The sequence below is a fragment of the Rhinopithecus bieti genome, unplaced genomic scaffold, assembly GCF_001698545.2.
Source record: "Rhinopithecus bieti isolate Rb0 unplaced genomic scaffold, ASM169854v2 scaffold_10181, whole genome shotgun sequence".
NCBI classification, from domain to species: Eukaryota; Metazoa; Chordata; class Mammalia; order Primates; family Cercopithecidae; genus Rhinopithecus; species Rhinopithecus bieti.
This window is the reverse complement of record NW_016806624.1, coordinates 1,029,329-1,048,189: the sequence shown is the minus strand read 5'-3', so window position 1 is coordinate 1,048,189 and position 18,861 is coordinate 1,029,329. Positions and strand designations below refer to the sequence as shown.

General features: G+C 33.8%; 1 protein-coding gene across 1 annotated transcript in view; it reads right to left on the bottom strand.

The window, feature by feature from the left end:
- ADAMTS6 (ADAM metallopeptidase with thrombospondin type 1 motif 6) overlaps nucleotides 1–18,861 on the bottom strand; it is a 344,308-nt gene that overhangs the window by 137,569 nt on the left and 187,878 nt on the right. Inside the window, exons 10-11 of the mRNA XM_017877113.1 lie at nucleotides 16,985–17,131; nucleotides 5,212–5,353 (exon numbers count right to left, since the gene is read on the bottom strand). Coding sequence (XP_017732602.1) covers nucleotides 5,212–5,353; nucleotides 16,985–17,131 — 289 coding nt within the window. The remainder of the gene's footprint in view (nucleotides 1–5,211; nucleotides 5,354–16,984; nucleotides 17,132–18,861) is intronic.

The following is an 18,861-nucleotide window of genomic DNA, read 5'->3' as shown; positions in this document are numbered from 1 at the left end:
CTTTGGGCTCCCAAAGTGCTGGGATTACAGGCGTGAGCCATTGCGCCTGGTCAATAATTATGATTTTTATCAACTCAGTCTGAAGTAGCTCAGAAAAAAGTCACTACATAAATACCAGAGACTATACACCATTTATAGATTACTGCATTATACAACTATATTACTCTGTATATTGTACTGTACTGTTTTGTTCTTTGTATTCATAGCCATTACAACCTCCTCACAACTTCTATAGGAATTTCAATAACACCTGAAAAATAAGAATAGATGATATGCAAGAATAATATGAAAAATGTTGCCATGAGTAAAATAAAACAGAAAAATTTTCATGTAAATTTCCAAACATAACTAACATGTATATTAACGAACCTACTCACTAAGAATTCAGGCAAGATTTTTCTTTTTCTTTTTTTTTTTTTGAGACAGAGTCTGGCTCTGTCGCCCAGGCTGGAGTGCAGTGGCCGGATCTCAGCTCACTGCAATCTCCGTCTCCCAGGTTTACGCCATTCTCCTGCCTCAGCCTCCCGAGTAGCCGGGACTACAGGCGCCTGCCACCTCGCCCGGCTAGATTTTTTTTGTATTTTTTAGTAGAGACTGGGTTTCACCGTGTTAGCCAGGATGGTCTCGATCTCCTGACCTTGTGATCCGCCCGTCTCGGCCTCCCAAAGTGCTGGGATTACAGGCTTGAGCCACCGCGCCCGGCCAAGATTTTTCTTAACTACAGATGTAATCACTGGTAACCCAGCAATTTCTACTTCATGGCCAAGTGGAAGAGATGGAAAGCTTATCACTTCTGCAGTATAGATCCTTCGGTAGTTCTTTTTTTTTTTTTTTTTTCTTTTAGACTAAGTCTCCCTCTGTAGCCCAGGCTGGATTGGAGTGCAGTGGCCCGATCTCGGCTCACTGCAAACTCCACTTCTCGGGTTCAAGTGATTCCCCTGCCTCAGCCTCCTGAGTAGCTGGGAGGCGTGCATCACCACACCGGCTAATTTTTGTACTTTTAGTAGAGATGAGGTTTCACCATGTTAGCCAGGATGGTCTCGATCTCCTGACCTTGTGATTCACCCACCTCGGCCTCCCAAAGTGCTGGGATTACAGGGTGAGCCACCACGCCCAGCCCATTCTGTAGTTCTTTAAAATCTTTCCTGACATCATGAGAGATCCGCTAGTTGAAAGAGGAATCATTTCATGATTTTTCAATACCAGATGTATCCCCTCTCAAAAATTCTAAAGTGTTCTCCTAAGTCTACAGTAACTGTATTTAGTGTTCATTTCAGCATGCTACACTCAGACAGCTACCTAAATCAGGGCTGGTTTGTTTTTCCCTTCAGCTATCATCTGAAGTATGATTTGCTTACCCACTGGACTCTGAACTTTGAAAACACTATTGTTTTCCAAAGTAGTATTTAGAATTGGTTAAAACTTTAGGGATTCACCAGATATAAACCAGTGTAGGTTTGTGTAAACCGACATAAGTTCAGAGGTGGGAGTGATTGTAAAGAATCAGTTATGACTCAATACACTTTGTTAGTAACATATAGCACTTAAAAAAATAACACAAGCATTTTCATATGAGTCTAGGGAAACCATTATTTTGCTACAAATCAAAGTGAAAAGGATTCATGATAAAATACTTAAAACTGTATAGGTTTGTAAGATGCTAATGTCTTTCTCAGTTTTCCAATTTTATTTTGTACCTATTACAGAAGTCTTTATAAACAAAACATATTAAGACACAGTAGCTCACGCCGGTAATCCCAACACTTTGGGAGGCCAAGGCAGGCTGATCACTTGAGGTCTAGGAATTCAAGACCAGCCTGGCCAACATGGTGAAACCCCATCTCTACTAAAAATACAAAACAGCCAGGTGTGGTGGCACATGCCTGTAATCCCAGCTACTCAGAGGCTGAGGTGAGAGACTCTCTTGAACCCAGGAGGTGGAGGTTGTAGTGAGCCAAAATTGTGCCACTGCACTCCAGCCTGGGTGACAGAGCAAAACTCCATCTCAATTTAAAAAGAATGTAAAAGCAGAATATCAGGAACATAAAGTAAAAATATGTAATTTTGTATTGTTTATCTCATTTCAAATCAATTAGTCTGAACTGAATTAGATATATAGATATAGCAAGAAGAATTGAGTCAATTTTTTATTAATTTATTTGAGAGAGAAAAAGACCATATCCTGTAGCCATAGATTCTACAAAACTGATAATATAAATTATCTCATGTAGAAATTTGCAAGTGGAGTTAAAATCCAGTTTCCAATAGAAAACAAAAATACAGATTATTTCACTTGCTAACAAAGAAATGAGAGACATGGATATGAATAATCTAACAGAAATTTTCTAAGTTCATTTGATCATGAATTTCAATGTATTAATCCATAAGTACATATAGAAAGACTGTGGTTAAAGTTTGACTGATTTTTATTGAAACAAACAACCTAAGAACAAAAGAAACTAGAACCACACAAAATAAGATTAAAGATAAGCCAAAGTTTTACACAAGGTTCTACGTATCCATATAATCACACACAATCTTTAAATCTAGTGCAGAAATATGCTGCTAAAGCCTAACAAGAATAACAATAATATACTTGTCACCCAAGAGATATTTAAGAAAACACTTCCCTTTATTCTGTACCCAAAGAGAATACATACAGTACAATGATACAGTACAATACCACCCTAACACTTAATTATTATTATTTCTAAAACAGGATTTAAAAGACTATTTGCATAAAAATAGAAATCAGGCCGGGCACGGTGGCTCACGCCTATAATCCTAGCTCTTTGGGAGGCCAAGGTGGGTGGATCACTTGAGGCCAGGAGTTTGAGACCAGCCTGGCCAACATGGCAAAATCCCATCTCCACTAAAAATACAAAAATTAGCTGGGCATGATGGTGCACACCTGTATTCCCAGCTACTCAGGAGGCTGAGGCAGGAGAATCGCTTGAACCCAGGAGACAGAGGTTGCAGTGAGCCAAGACTGCACCCCTGAATTTCAGCCTGGGCGACAGAGCCACAGATTCTGTCTCAAAAAAAAAAAAAAAAAAAAAAAAGGAAAAAGGAAAAAGGAAAAGAAAAGAAATCAAGGCTTTCAACTTATTTTTTAAATCTGAATTTTTTTGGTAAGCAATTTGACATATTAAAAACCCATTTTTTCATTCACTATGCTTATATTGTGTTCTTAATATGAACATGTCCACTAAAATCTTGCTCTGTGAAACTTAAAAAGAATTTGTATTCATTTTGTGATGTAGACACTGTGACTTATTTTTAAGGCAGACATGCAGAGTAAATTATGATGCCTACATTTTTTTCTTCCATAGCAATTTTCCTTGTTTCACTACTTGAGCTAATGTCATCTTGTTCCTGCTTGGTTGTGGTGTTGGAATGTGGGCAGTGGATGAAGCAACATGAAGTGACTTAGTACTATCAAGTATGAATAAAAGTAAAGCCGTCTAGCTAATGTAAAAATTTCCTTTAGCTCAATTATAAGAGTATCAGAAAAGAGGCATGTAGAGGGATTTTAAAGCCATAATATTTCAAAAGACAAAATAAAGTCGGCATCATAAATTTAAGATTTAAAGAAAAAACACATTAAGAATTACTAAAATTCTACCTGCATCCCTCACAAGAAATCTGTAATGTGCTTAACTTAGGATTATTGAAACATTTAGAAAAAATATTATAAATATGATATCAGAAAACTGCAGTGTCAAAAGCTATATTTAAATTAAAGATATTGCTAGAGGGAAATGACATTCATCATAATTCCATCTTAACATCTGTGTCATGGAAGAACACATATAAATGACGAAACATAAGGATGAAGACTTCTTACCCCATATTTACATTGGCGGGAGGTTGCTCCATACTGGAAACGACATTGCTCATCAGCATCATACACCTGACCTGGGGCCACAGCTGGATAAAGAAAGTCACGCTTGGGAGGCTCATTATCAAGGCAAGTACCACGGCCTGAACTGTTCAACATAAAGGATCAAAGGAAATTAGGTACTCTATGGACTATTTCAGGCACAATTATGAAACCATGTGTTGAGCTTTGTTTTAATAACTTGATGCATGAAAACAATACATTCTCCCAATAAATAATCACATGACAGAACAGAATATCTTTACTGAAACCTGAATAAGAGCTCCAAATAATTCATTTCAGCACCAAGACACAATAAAATCATTTTAGACAACAATCTGAAAATGTCATGTTGGCCTTGATTTAAACTAATTTCTCAAGGAATCAAAACAGAATTTCATATTGCTCTAAGCTTCTTGCTTGTTTTCATTCAAAATATAACCACATCTGGTAGTAGAATTAAAACATGAAATGCAGAAAATTTTAAAAAATAATTATGGTTATAATCCTTAAAGACCTAATTTATATAGTTCCACCTTGGGCAGAACAATAGATGTTGTGTTAAGGCATGTCCATAGGTTCTTGAAATATTTCACTAATAAATGGGTTGAATGACAGATGAGGCCAAGGACCAAAGTTTTCCTCTCAAATATATTAGAAGTGTTTAGTCTCTCAAAATTTCATATTTCATCTAGGATCATCAGAATTGGAAAAGAGAATGTTCTCTTCTTTGTATAATTTCTACGTTTCAAGCTATGCCTGCACTCAAACATAATATTTTAATTCAGTGGAACAATAACATAAAGGTCGCCAAAACCCAGACAGAATACCTTAGTTTAAAGAGCTTTAAACTTTGCTAAATATAATTGCTCATTTTTATTTAGTCAGTGTGCATAAAATAGGACAGATGCTTTTTTACTTTCATTTCACATGTGANGTAAAGCCGTCTAGCTAATGTAAAAATTTCCTTTAGCTCAATTATAAGAGTATCAGAAAAGAGGCATGTAGAGGGATTTTAAAGCCATAATATTTCAAAAGACAAAATAAAGTCGGCATCATAAATTTAAGATTTAAAGAAAAAACACATTAAGAATTACTAAAATTCTACCTGCATCCCTCACAAGAAATCTGTAATGTGCTTAACTTAGGATTATTGAAACATTTAGAAAAAATATTATAAATATGATATCAGAAAAACTGCAGTGTCAAAAGCTATATTTAAATTAAAGATATTGCTAGAGGGAAATGACATTCATCATAATTCCATCTTAACATCTGTGTCATGGAAGAACACATATAAATGACGAAACATAAGGATGAAGACTTCTTACCCCATATTTACATTGGCGGGAGGTTGCTCCATACTGGAAACGACATTGCTCATCAGCATCATACACCTGACCTGGGGCCACAGCTGGATAAAGAAAGTCACGCTTGGGAGGCTCATTATCAAGGCAAGTACCACGGCCTGAACTGTTCAACATAAAGGATCAAAGGAAATTAGGTACTCTATGGACTATTTCAGGCACAATTATGAAACCATGTGTTGAGCTTTGTTTTAATAACTTGATGCATGAAAAACAATACATTCTCCCAATAAATAATCACATGACAGAACAGAATATCTTTACTGAAACCTGAATAAGAGCTCCAAATAATTCATTTCAGCACCAAGACACAATAAAATCATTTTAGACAACAATCTGAAAATGTCATGTTGGCCTTGATTTAAACTAATTTCTCAAGGAATCAAAACAGAATTTCATATTGCTCTAAGCTTCTTGCTTGTTTTCATTCAAAATATAACCACATCTGGTAGTAGAATTAAAAACATGAAATGCAGAAAATTTTTAAAAAATAATTATGGTTATAATCCTTAAAGACCTAATTTATATAGTTCCACCTTGGGCAGAACAATAGATGTTGTGTTAAGGCATGTCCATAGGTTCTTGAAATATTTCACTAATAAATGGGTTGAATGACAGATGAGGCCAAGGACCAAAGTTTTCCTCTCAAATATATTAGAAGTGTTTAGTCTCTCAAAAATTTCATATTTCATCTAGGATCATCAGAATTGGAAAAGAGAATGTTCTCTTCTTTGTATAATTTCTACGTTTCAAGCTATGCCTGCACTCAAACATAATATTTTAATTCAGTGGAACAAATAACATAAAGGTCGCCAAAACCCAGACAGAATACCTTAGTTTAAAGAGCTTTAAACTTTGCTAAATATAATTGCTCATTTTTATTTAGTCAGTGTGCATAAAATAGGACAGATGCTTTTTTACTTTCATTTCACATGTGAGTAAGTTAGAATTTTTAAAGAATTCCTATGCCAACATTTAAAAATTTTTTCCAACATTCCTGTCCATTGTGCCAGCACTTGTGTTTTTTTTTTTTTTTTTCCCAAATCTTTTCCATCCACTTTGCCAAAGGAAAATAATTTCACAAGTAGAAGTTCCTCAACTGTTATTTAGGACAGTACAATTTTTTCATTTATAGATAACTAAGAAAGAACTATGCATAACAATCACTTTCCTATTCACTTAAAAGTTTCTTATATTCTTAACATGTCAAAGTCAATTTGTTATATAAAAAGGTATGTTCACACACAGCAGCAAATTAATACCTTTTAAAAACTGAACCATACTATTCCTAAGGTGATATAGAGTTAAAGACGAAAGAGACAGATTACTGTCTTCTTTATATCCTTCTCCTTTCTTTCATGCCCTCCTAATTTTTTAATCAATAAGAAATATTTAGATGGAATATTAAGTATGGTACTAATACAGATGGATTTTACCATTGGCTACTACAATCATTTCGTTTGTCACTGCTCAAGGTATCTAACTAACAAAGAACAATCTTTTTTCACCCAGCTATCCAGTTTTCATAACAGAACACTTTTTTATTTCCTTTTTATTATACTTTTAGAAATTAACATGTACCTCAGCAAGAAAAATTACCTCTAGATGAATTTTTTGAATAGAATGCTTTTTTGGTTTTATTAAGTAATATATCTTTAATCTATAAGGATATGCAAACTTTAGGCAAATGTAATGCTACTAGTAAATTTTAAATTATATATTAAGGTTAATGACAAAGAGGTCATATTTGAATAGCATAATGGGAAAAGAACCATTTTGATAATATGGATATTGGTGAGATAACTGAATTAGTAGTTTAATTCCCCAACTTTCTTCTAAAATATCTGTTTCATTTCTATTGACAATAAAATTATAAACATCTTTTGAAATGAATTAAATATGTAATAAAAATAAAATAACAAGTTAAGCACTACTATAAATCTTTTTTATAGAAAATATTTATTTTAAATTGTGTACTGAAGTAGGTATCCAATAGGCAAAAAATATTTACAATGACATAACCAAAAAAGTGTAGGATATATTCACCTAAGTGACACCAGCTTTTGGTGACACCAACTTATTTTATTTAAATTGTAAAATAATTACTTTTAGTAATACATAAAATTAACCCAGAATCAGAGGAAGAACTGTGTGGACTCCAAAGAAGAGTTTAAGAATAGATATCCTGAGGAAAAAACTCTTTTCTGATGGCAAATTGGAAACTGACTGAACCCAGAAGGAAGCAAGAATAATTGCTTCTAAAATTATTGTTTCAATATATTAATATTAGTGGGCTTCTAATCATGGTTCATGTTCTTTAAAAACTACCAAACCAGAGGACAACTGCAATGGCCCTCACACCACCAAGAATGCCATGAACTGCACGCACCTGTGGTCAAAACTCTTCTAAGAAAGTTTATCCCAAACGTGTATTTTTGTTTTAGTTCTTTGGAAGCACCTATTGCTTTGTATTAATGTGGTCTAGACAAGTCTTGTTCTCCTTTTCCAGTATATTTTTACAGAAGAATAAAACACCATATGAAATAAAATATAAAGGAAAACCACATGGATCTTTAAAAATGAACCAGTATTTAGAAACATGGAATAAACAAAGGACTTTTTAAATGGATTTGGTTATATTTGTACAAATTAGCAAGGCTTACAAGTCAAGTGTCTGCCAGTAAAGCAAATGTGGGGATATATCTGCAAGGTGGATTTAAATTGTCTGTACATTTCTATGCATGTTTACTACATGTGTAGTACATTTTCCTTCTAGCAACCATATCTGGTATATACAGTAAAACCTTGATTTAAATATGTGAGGGATGGGATCGTTTTCCTGTTTTAATTCTTTTATTTTTTTTTAAGATGGGGTCTCACTGTGTCACTCAGGCTGGAATGAAGTGACATGATCACAGCTAACTTCAGCCTTGAACTACTGGGCTCAAGTGATCCTCCCACCTCAGCCTCCCGAGGAGCTAGGACCAGAGGCATGTGCCACCATGCCTGGCTAATTTTTGTATCTTTTGTAGGTACTGAGTCTCACCATCTTGCCCAGGCTGGTCTAGAACTCCTGGCCTCAAGAGATCTTCCTGCCTTAGCCTCCCAAAGTGCTGGGATTATAGGCATGAACCACTGCATCCAGCCTATATTTGAATTCTTAACTAAGGGTTAAGCAAGAAAAATGCTTTTTGCACTATGTTAACCAAAATTTGTCTGCTACTTTCCTGCTATGTTCAAGTAACTAAAGTCTATAGACAACAATTATTAGTTACTAATTAATTCTTAAAATAATAATTCTGGATATTTTCATGCCTCTGAGTCATCAATTACCATTATGAAATATTACAGATACAGGTACAGAGGTGGAAGACACATAGATGCGAGCAATGTATATTTAACCCTGGGAGCGCTTTTCCTTATTTTTTTTTCCCTATGAAAATTCTCAAGTGCTTTATTCCAGTAATATCCCTCATTTACCCCCACCCCCAAAGGTAACTACTATTCTGACTTTTTATAATAATAATTTCCTTGCTTTGCTTAATAATTTTACTGTCTAATTATTATTCATCTGCCTGTTTTGAGACTCTATATAAAAGTAGTCATACTGTGGGTAGTCTTTTGTGACTTTATTCTTTTGCTCAATATCGTGAATATGAGATACTTTTATGTTGATGTGTGTAAATGTAATTGTAGCCAGTTCATTTTTATTGTTCTTTAATATTCCATTTATAAGTATGTCACAATTATTTATAATTCCTCTACTAATAAATATCTGGATTATTTCCAATTTCTAAGAATTGCAAATTATGCTGATATGAACACTTTTTGTATGTTTCCTGGTATAAATGTGTAAATCTATTAGGTTGGTGCAAAAGTAATTGTGGCTTTGCAATTACTTTAATGGCAAAAACCACAATTACTTTTGTGCCAACCTAATATTTCCTTTCATAAAATATTAGATATAAGTTGTCTTATATTTTATAATTATCTCATTTTTTTAAAAAATTGAAATTTATGGGAAATTTTTATTTAATCTAGGGTTCTAGCTAATGGAGATATAACCATACAATTCTTACAATGTCCAGTGTTATATGCTACTATCAAAATTATAATAGTACTGTAGTGATACTATATACAAATCTTCTCATCAAATAATAATTTTAAACATAGATGGTTTGTATGTTGGTGTAATATGCAAATTTTTCCAGTCAGAAAACATGAACCTCACTCATTATCAAATGTAGAATAGTCTCCATCTATGATATGTAGTTACAACTTATTATTAAACATATACTTGTCAGAGCAAAATTGTACATATAAAAAGTAGACCTGTGATTATTTTCCTAGCAGCATATAATCACAACTAAAAAGCCAAACTCTGGTTAATATCTACAGCAACACAGATGATTACTGAATTCCTAGCCTCTATTTTTGTTTATGCTTCTAAGACTAAGCAAAAAAAAATGTATTAGTTTCAGAATATACTTCTCCTGTGATTATGAAATTCATAGTAAATCAAAGTATATTTACATTTCCCAAAATGTTTGCAGCATGATGAGAAAGTCATATTTTATGAATTCTACTTCTAATTTAGAGAGGTCTTATTTGCATAGTCCAAAATTAGCCTTGAATATAGGAATATGAGTTAGAGTTCAGTCTTCAGCAAAATTTACAGATCCCTATGTAAAATATGCACTCATGGCTTTGTTTCCAGAACACGTTAGGATATACTCCTAATTGTGATTTTAGATGTATTTTCACTAAAACAGTTATACCATAAAACAGAAACTTTTAGTCCATAATACAGTGGGTCAATCTAAAAAATAAATCTTTCTCTATAACCCTGTACATATCTTAACAGTCTCTTAACAACAACAACAAAAGTTAACACTTAATGCCACCTCCTATTTTATTCCACTAAGTTGTGCTGATTCACATAAATTAAGCAAAACAGAATTGGGTTGATATCATCTATAGTAAGTCAACCATCTTACTTATTATATTCTCATAAACTGCTTTGTCAGTCTTCTCAATGAAGCTAACAACGTACTGCCTTCTAAGGCAAATCTTTCTCTCTCACCCTTAATATAACTGAGCTTGAAGCTTTCAAGACACAAATACTGTATTGAGAGTGGTTTACCCTTTTCCCCTATATATAATTATGACTTATCAAAGTTATTATGATTAGAGCAAGGTTCCCCAAATGTATCAGATAAACAGAAGGAGGAGAAACCTGTTTTGCCAAGCTCTTAGATTCTACATTTATTAAAAAAGGTCCCATCTATAAAGATTGTTTTTTATATAACAGCCTGATGTTGACCTTCGAAAGTCATTGCTAGAGAGGAAATGTGAGTGCTTTGGTCATCTTGCTCATCTTATATCACTTCTCTTGTAGCTCCACAGTCACCTTTCCTCCTAGGTCAACTCTGACCGTAACATTGCTTCTTTTAATACGTTCAGCTTCCATCCTGTCTGTGAAAATGTCTACTCTGTATTTAATTTGGAACTGTAGGAAATTTTGCTATGGATCTTTGACAGTTCAAACAAGTTAACAGGCTTTAATTTTAATAGAGCAAGAGTTGATTCACAGAGCCCCATAATTTTGAAAACTATATGAAATTATTCTGTACTATTGCTAAGTGGTGGAAAATGTACGAAAACTGACTTAAATTGCTTCTGGCTGTCTACCACTGCCTGGTAAATTAGCCCATAGTCATCAATGAGTGTGAGCCATAATACCAGGTTCACCTTTCTCTATATTCTAAATAAATAAATAAATCAGTCCCGCAGGCAGATAGGAAAGACACTACCTGCAAAGCCGTCGCCGGAAAACATCAGAAGCTGGCATAACACGTCCATTTTAACGGAAATGGGTTCTTTATTATTTAATCAGGACGGCTTCTGGGCGATTCATGAACCACTTATTGAATCACCGAGTTTAAGAAATCTGAAAAAAAATATTGGGAGTTGGTAAACACCATCTCCTGATTGATCAGTAGCACCCAGTGTTTTAGAATGACACGAGAGACTTTGTATTCTATTGGCCATGGAATCGTTTTCAGTTGAACATAGTGAATAATGAATCTCTATAAATCATAGAAAGCTCATTGTTAAAATCCACCATCATCTTTGGCCTATACAGCTACTAAGTAGAGAAAGGTATGCGTTTTGTTGGCTGGGCTGCAGTTCCTAAACAATTCATCTTTCAAGATTCTTTTCTTAAGAGAAGCTAAAATAAAATGTTATGAGCCTTTTGAGCCAACTATAAAACATAAATGTAACCTCAATCCCTGATCAAAATAGCACTGGATTTTAAAAAATATCACGCATAGCTGTTAAAGCAATTAAGTTCACTGCATTAATAAAAGGAACAAAGAAATTCAAGAAAGTTACTGTTATGTCTTTGTGCTCCGGTGAACTGACCTTTTAAAGAGCCTTGTGTTTAAAACCCTTTATTGCTTGGTCAGATTATAATCAGATTTGTTTAGTTTTATTATTAAACAGGAGGGAAAGCCAAGTTTTCCCCAAGTCTCTACCCATTGTGCTTCACATCTATCTTTCATTAATAGTTTTAACTTTGTGAGCATTCCCATGAGGATGTACATGGAAATATTTTATAAAATACAGGATAAATAAGCCCATTAGAACCCTGTCAACACTAATCATGCTTACACATACAAAATGCAAAGAGGCAATAAGGCTTAAATAATGCTTTTGGATCAATTCTTTTAATCAATTCAATGGAACACTTTATTGAAACTAGTAATACTTTTATGTCCCTCACCAAACCAGTGGTGATTTTAAACTGTATTTTACCAGCAATTTAAGGATTCCCTTTTGGAGTGTCTTAGCCTCAATATGGTTTCAAGTAGACAAGATCTGACAGGAGATCACAACTGGTCCTTGTATTTAATATACAGAGATGGTACTAGCAAATGAGCTGTGCAATACAGCCAATGGGACAGAAACAAGATAAAGGAGAAAAGAAAATGGTACAAAAGCAATAACAACAACAGCAACAACAACAAAACAACAAGAGCAACCATCAGAAATGCACAGGAATCCTGAGCATGTTACACAGTTTGTCTTTCTGGTGATGGACATTAATACTGCATTATAAAACATAAGCCAAGTCAAGGGAGAAATTCCAGATCTGACTTGATGTCTAGGGAGAGCAGATCTTCAAAATGTTTAAAATTTAGGTAAATGATCTCATTAAAACATCTTAGAAAGTGATATTGCTAGTGCTTTGTATTAAGAACAACCAAAAGATATCTTACAAATGCTCTGTGGTCTACCTTTATAGCACTTCAATCAGTTTTCACCGTAGGCAAGCATAACCTTACATTCTTCTGTTACTAAGATTAAAATTTATTAGGTTATAATATGGTTATCAGAAGAACCACCTTCTGAAATAAATTTCAAATTCCTTAATATCTACAGCAACACAGATGATTACTGAATTCCTAGCCTCTATTTTTGTTTATGCTTCTAAGACTAAGCAAAAAAAAATGTATTAGTTTCAGAATATACTTCTCCTGTGATTATGAAATTCATAGTAAATCAAAGTATATTTACATTTCCCAAAATGTTTGCAGCATGATGAGAAAGTCATATTTTATGAATTCTACTTCTAATTTAGAGAGGTCTTATTTGCATAGTCCAAAAATTAGCCTTGAATATAGGAATATGAGTTAGAGTTCAGTCTTCAGCAAAAATTTACAGATCCCTATGTAAAATATGCACTCATGGCTTTGTTTCCAGAACACGTTAGGATATACTCCTAATTGTGATTTTAGATGTATTTTCACTAAAACAGTTATACCATAAAACAGAAACTTTTAGTCCATAATACAGTGGGTCAATCTAAAAAATAAATCTTTCTCTATAACCCTGTACATATCTTAACAGTCTCTTAACAACAACAACAAAAAGTTAACACTTAATGCCACCTCCTATTTTTATTCCACTAAGTTGTGCTGATTCACATAAATTAAGCAAAACAGAATTGGGTTGATATCATCTATAGTAAGTCAACCATCTTACTTATTATATTCTCATAAACTGCTTTGTCAGTCTTCTCAATGAAGCTAACAACGTACTGCCTTCTAAGGCAAATCTTTCTCTCTCACCCTTAATATAACTGAGCTTGAAGCTTTCAAGACACAAATACTGTATTGAGAGTGGTTTACCCTTTTCCCCCTATATATAATTATGACTTATCAAAGTTATTATGATTAGAGCAAGGTTCCCCAAATGTATCAGATAAACAGAAGGAGGAGAAACCTGTTTTGCCAAGCTCTTAGATTCTACATTTATTAAAAAAGGTCCCATCTATAAAGATTGTTTTTTATATAACAGCCTGATGTTGACCTTCGAAAGTCATTGCTAGAGAGGAAATGTGAGTGCTTTGGTCATCTTGCTCATCTTATATCACTTCTCTTGTAGCTCCACAGTCACCTTTCCTCCTAGGTCAACTCTGACCGTAACATTGCTTCTTTTAATACGTTCAGCTTCCATCCTGTCTGTGAAAATGTCTACTCTGTATTTAATTTGGAACTGTAGGAAATTTTGCTATGGATCTTTGACAGTTCAAACAAGTTAACAGGCTTTAATTTTAATAGAGCAAGAGTTGATTCACAGAGCCCCCATAATTTTTGAAAACTATATGAAATTATTCTGTACTATTGCTAAGTGGTGGAAAATGTACGAAAAACTGACTTAAATTGCTTCTGGCTGTCTACCACTGCCTGGTAAATTAGCCCATAGTCATCAATGAGTGTGAGCCATAATACCAGGTTCACCTTTCTCTATATTCTAAATAAATAAATAAATCAGTCCCGCAGGCAGATAGGAAAGACACTACCTGCAAAGCCGTCGCCGGAAAACATCAGAAGCTGGCATAACACGTCCATTTTAACGGAAATGGGTTCTTTATTATTTAATCAGGACGGCTTCTGGGCGATTCATGAACCACTTATTGAATCACCGAGTTTAAGAAATCTGAAAAAAAATATTGGGAGTTGGTAAACACCATCTCCTGATTGATCAGTAGCACCCAGTGTTTTAGAATGACACGAGAGACTTTGTATTCTATTGGCCATGGAATCGTTTTCAGTTGAACATAGTGAATAATGAATCTCTATAAATCATAGAAAGCTCATTGTTAAAATCCACCATCATCTTTGGCCTATACAGCTACTAAGTAGAGAAAGGTATGCGTTTTGTTGGCTGGGCTGCAGTTCCTAAACAATTCATCTTTCAAGATTCTTTTTCTTAAGAGAAGCTAAAATAAAATGTTATGAGCCTTTTTGAGCCAACTATAAAACATAAATGTAACCTCAATCCCTGATCAAAATAGCACTGGATTTTAAAAAATATCACGCATAGCTGTTAAAGCAATTAAGTTCACTGCATTAATAAAAAGGAACAAAGAAATTCAAGAAAGTTACTGTTATGTCTTTGTGCTCCGGTGAACTGACCTTTTTAAAGAGCCTTGTGTTTAAAAACCCTTTATTGCTTGGTCAGATTATAATCAGATTTGTTTAGTTTTATTATTAAACAGGAGGGAAAGCCAAGTTTTCCCCAAGTCTCTACCCATTGTGCTTCACATCTATCTTTCATTAATAGTTTTAACTTTGTGAGCATTCCCATGAGGATGTACATGGAAATATTTTTATAAAATACAGGATAAATAAGCCCATTAGAACCCTGTCAACACTAATCATGCTTACACATACAAAATGCAAAGAGGCAATAAGGCTTAAATAATGCTTTTTGGATCAATTCTTTTAATCAATTCAATGGAACACTTTATTGAAACTAGTAATACTTTTATGTCCCTCACCAAACCAGTGGTGATTTTTAAACTGTATTTTACCAGCAATTTAAGGATTCCCTTTTGGAGTGTCTTAGCCTCAATATGGTTTCAAGTAGACAAGATCTGACAGGAGATCACAACTGGTCCTTGTATTTAATATACAGAGATGGTACTAGCAAATGAGCTGTGCAATACAGCCAATGGGACAGAAACAAGATAAAGGAGAAAAGAAAATGGTACAAAAGCAATAACAACAACAGCAACAACAACAAAAACAACAAGAGCAACCATCAGAAATGCACAGGAATCCTGAGCATGTTACACAGTTTGTCTTTCTGGTGATGGACATTAATACTGCATTATAAAAACATAAGCCAAGTCAAGGGAGAAATTCCAGATCTGACTTGATGTCTAGGGAGAGCAGATCTTCAAAAATGTTTAAAATTTAGGTAAATGATCTCATTAAAAACATCTTAGAAAGTGATATTGCTAGTGCTTTGTATTAAGAACAACCAAAAGATATCTTACAAATGCTCTGTGGTCTACCTTTATAGCACTTCAATCAGTTTTCACCGTAGGCAAGCATAACCTTACATTCTTCTGTTACTAAGATTAAAATTTATTAGGTTATAATATGGTTATCAGAAGAACCACCTTCTGAAATAAATTTCAAATTCCTTCAACTTTATTATTACATTAATTTAAAAGAGTTCATTTTAAACATTTATCTTTTGATTTGTTTTTTAATAAAGCATTGTGCTAGGTAATTTAAAGTCTCTTGTTTGTGACCTTTTAAAAATATCTAATCATAGTTTTCAAAATACATGCTCTGGCTATTAGTAGATATGAAGGAAATTTTAATAAATAATGTTACCATATGTAACCTGTTTGAATTTTAAAATTTTACAATATAATTGTTTTAATATAAACAGAGCCAATTTTAAGAAGAATTTCCACTGCTGATCTGTACTTTATGTATACCTTACTTTTCACAGAGTATTTAATTTCTCTTCCCCAAGGAAAAAAAAAATGGCACAAAACAGTTAAAAATCATGGTAAAGCAATACAGCACTGAAATCTTGATATTATTTAAAATAATATTTACCATTTAAAGAATGTCTGTTATGTATTTTATATACATTATAGCATGACACATAATTACATATATAACACCTGATGACATAAACAGTATGACTTAACTTCATTTAACAACTTAGGACACTGAAGATTAGAAAAGTTAAGGAACACGCACTTAGAAGTGAGACCCAAGTCTATCAGTTTCCAAAGTACAATCCTCAAGCCCTATGCAAGTGAGATGTGGAAGAATATCTGATTTCCTTAACATGCTTATACCTGAGCTAATTTGTATTCCTCACATTTCAATAACCAGACTCTTGGAATATACATTAAAGGATCAAAAAGTTCTCAAACTGCAGAAAATTGATCGCTTAATACATTTTCAAAACAAATATTTTTCTCAAAGTGTTCATTTCCTCGGTGTTTGGTTATTTTTTGTTGTTGTATGTTACTATTAGATACTTTGGCTCTCCTATAGAACTCAGTTTTTTCACCAACAAAATAAAATATGTAATCACTGAACATAAGTTTGGCCTATGTGCTATTAAATCATGCAAATCTGAATGCTTTCTGAAATTGTCTCCCATTTATTAAACAATTGTAACACTCACACCATCAGTCCCACTTATATCCTTGCTCCACTTCCTCTATTCTATAAATTCTATATGAAGAAAAAAATTGCCACAATGATATATTAAAGTATTTAAGAAATAGTTGAAACATCAGTAGGCCCTATAAAAGTTACCCATTATGCAAAGTTGAAAGCACTACATATTAGGCTTCTACCAGTGGCTTACTTCTGGAGCAATTTATCATCACTCTCCAGAGATTACTTACTCTAGAAAGCTGGTGATGTAGTCTCGACTGCACGCAGACCAGGAAAAAGGATTGGTATTTGCAGTAATGTGAGCTGCCATAAGTTTTGCTGCTTCATGACCTTTCGTCCCACAAGAATTTCCAATTCCATCATGGTTCATACCAAAACTGTTTTAATGAGGAAGAAACATAGAAAACATAAATTAAAAAAAAAAAAAAAAAACCCCAACACATCCCTTATTTCCTTGTTTGGCCATTTCTTAGCCTTATCAACATATGCCTTCCATCAGGATAGGCCAGATCCTCTAAATAAATTTAGGATTAAAATTAAAGAGACTAAGGAATAAAGAATACTTCAGTGATACAATACATGTCTAAATCTCTTTAAATGTAGTCACATACTCTCACCTGTTATCACACGTTTCAATTTCTCTTTGAGCCGAATATATTACATATCAATTCTTACTTTATAAATTAGAAAACAGATTTAGCAAAGGTAAACAACCTGCTAAAGGTCACACAGTTTATCAGTGTTGGAATTGTTAGCAGAACCTACCTTTTAATATGCTAGTGTTCATCCTACCTCACTATGCTGAATCCAAAAGAGAATTATAAGAAGATAGCTATGATCAGTTGAGTTTTAGGTTATAGGCCAAATACAGAAGTCCTTTTTCCTATTAATATTAATAAAAGATAATTTAACACACATACAATTTGTAGTCGTTTGTATGTGTGTTTCAAAACACCTTTTGAAAACCATAGATATATTTAAGGATTATGGTTTTTCTTTATTGTGGCCTCCTTCACTTTAAAAATATTTTCTTTGTCATTTTTTTCCTGTGTTATATAGCCATGCTTAGTGCTAGCAATGTGATCTAAAACACACTTTTATTATAAAATGTTTTCTGAAAAGGATATACCCACTACATACCCTATATGTGTGTGTGTGTATTTATACAATGTATGTGTAATACAGATTACATATACATTTTAACCTTTCTTCACAAGTAACGAGAAGTTTAGGTTGAATATTACTAAGAAAATAAATTTATGTGTCTGTTATGACATATATTCTAATAAGTGCACCATGATATGTGTCCAAGAAAATGTCACTAGAGTATAAAATAGATGAGGATAGTTGCTGGAGAAAAAATCTGGAAAGGTAGTTGGAAAGAGTTAAGTACAAGATAATTAATAAAGGTAAATATGAATATCAGTCCTCTTGGCAGCATAGAAACAGGGAAGATTTGTAAGTAAGAGCAACTGAAGATTTCTGAGTCAGGGAATATGGAATTGATCTGTCTATTAGACAAGTAATTATAGTAACTCCATGGTGGAGATACTGAAGTAGGAAGAGAATGGAGCCAGGGGAGTAGTCAGAAGATCATTACCAACTGAGAACTGATGTTGATCCGAACAAGGGTGCCGGATAAACAGGTAGAATTAGGTTTGAGACGTGCTTAGGAAGCAGAATGAATTGACTTTCATAAGTACAACACAAAAAGAGTTATAATAAAGACATATAATATGTCCGCATAGGCCAGGCCTGGTGGCTCACACCTGTAATCCCAGCACTTTGTGGGGCTGAGGCGGGAGGATCACCTAAGGTCAGGAGCTCGAGACCAGTTTAGCCAACATGGTGAAACCCTCTACTAAAGATACAGAAAAAATTAGCTGGGGGTGGTGGTGCACACCTGTAGTTCCAGCTACTCAGGAGGTTGAGACATGAGAATCACTTGAACTCAGAAGGCAGAGGTTGCAATGAGCCGAGATCATACCACTATACTATAGCCAGGGTGACAGAGCAAGGCTCTGTCTCAAAAAAAAAAATATATATATATATGTGTATATATATATATATATACGTATATATATATATACGTATATATATATATATA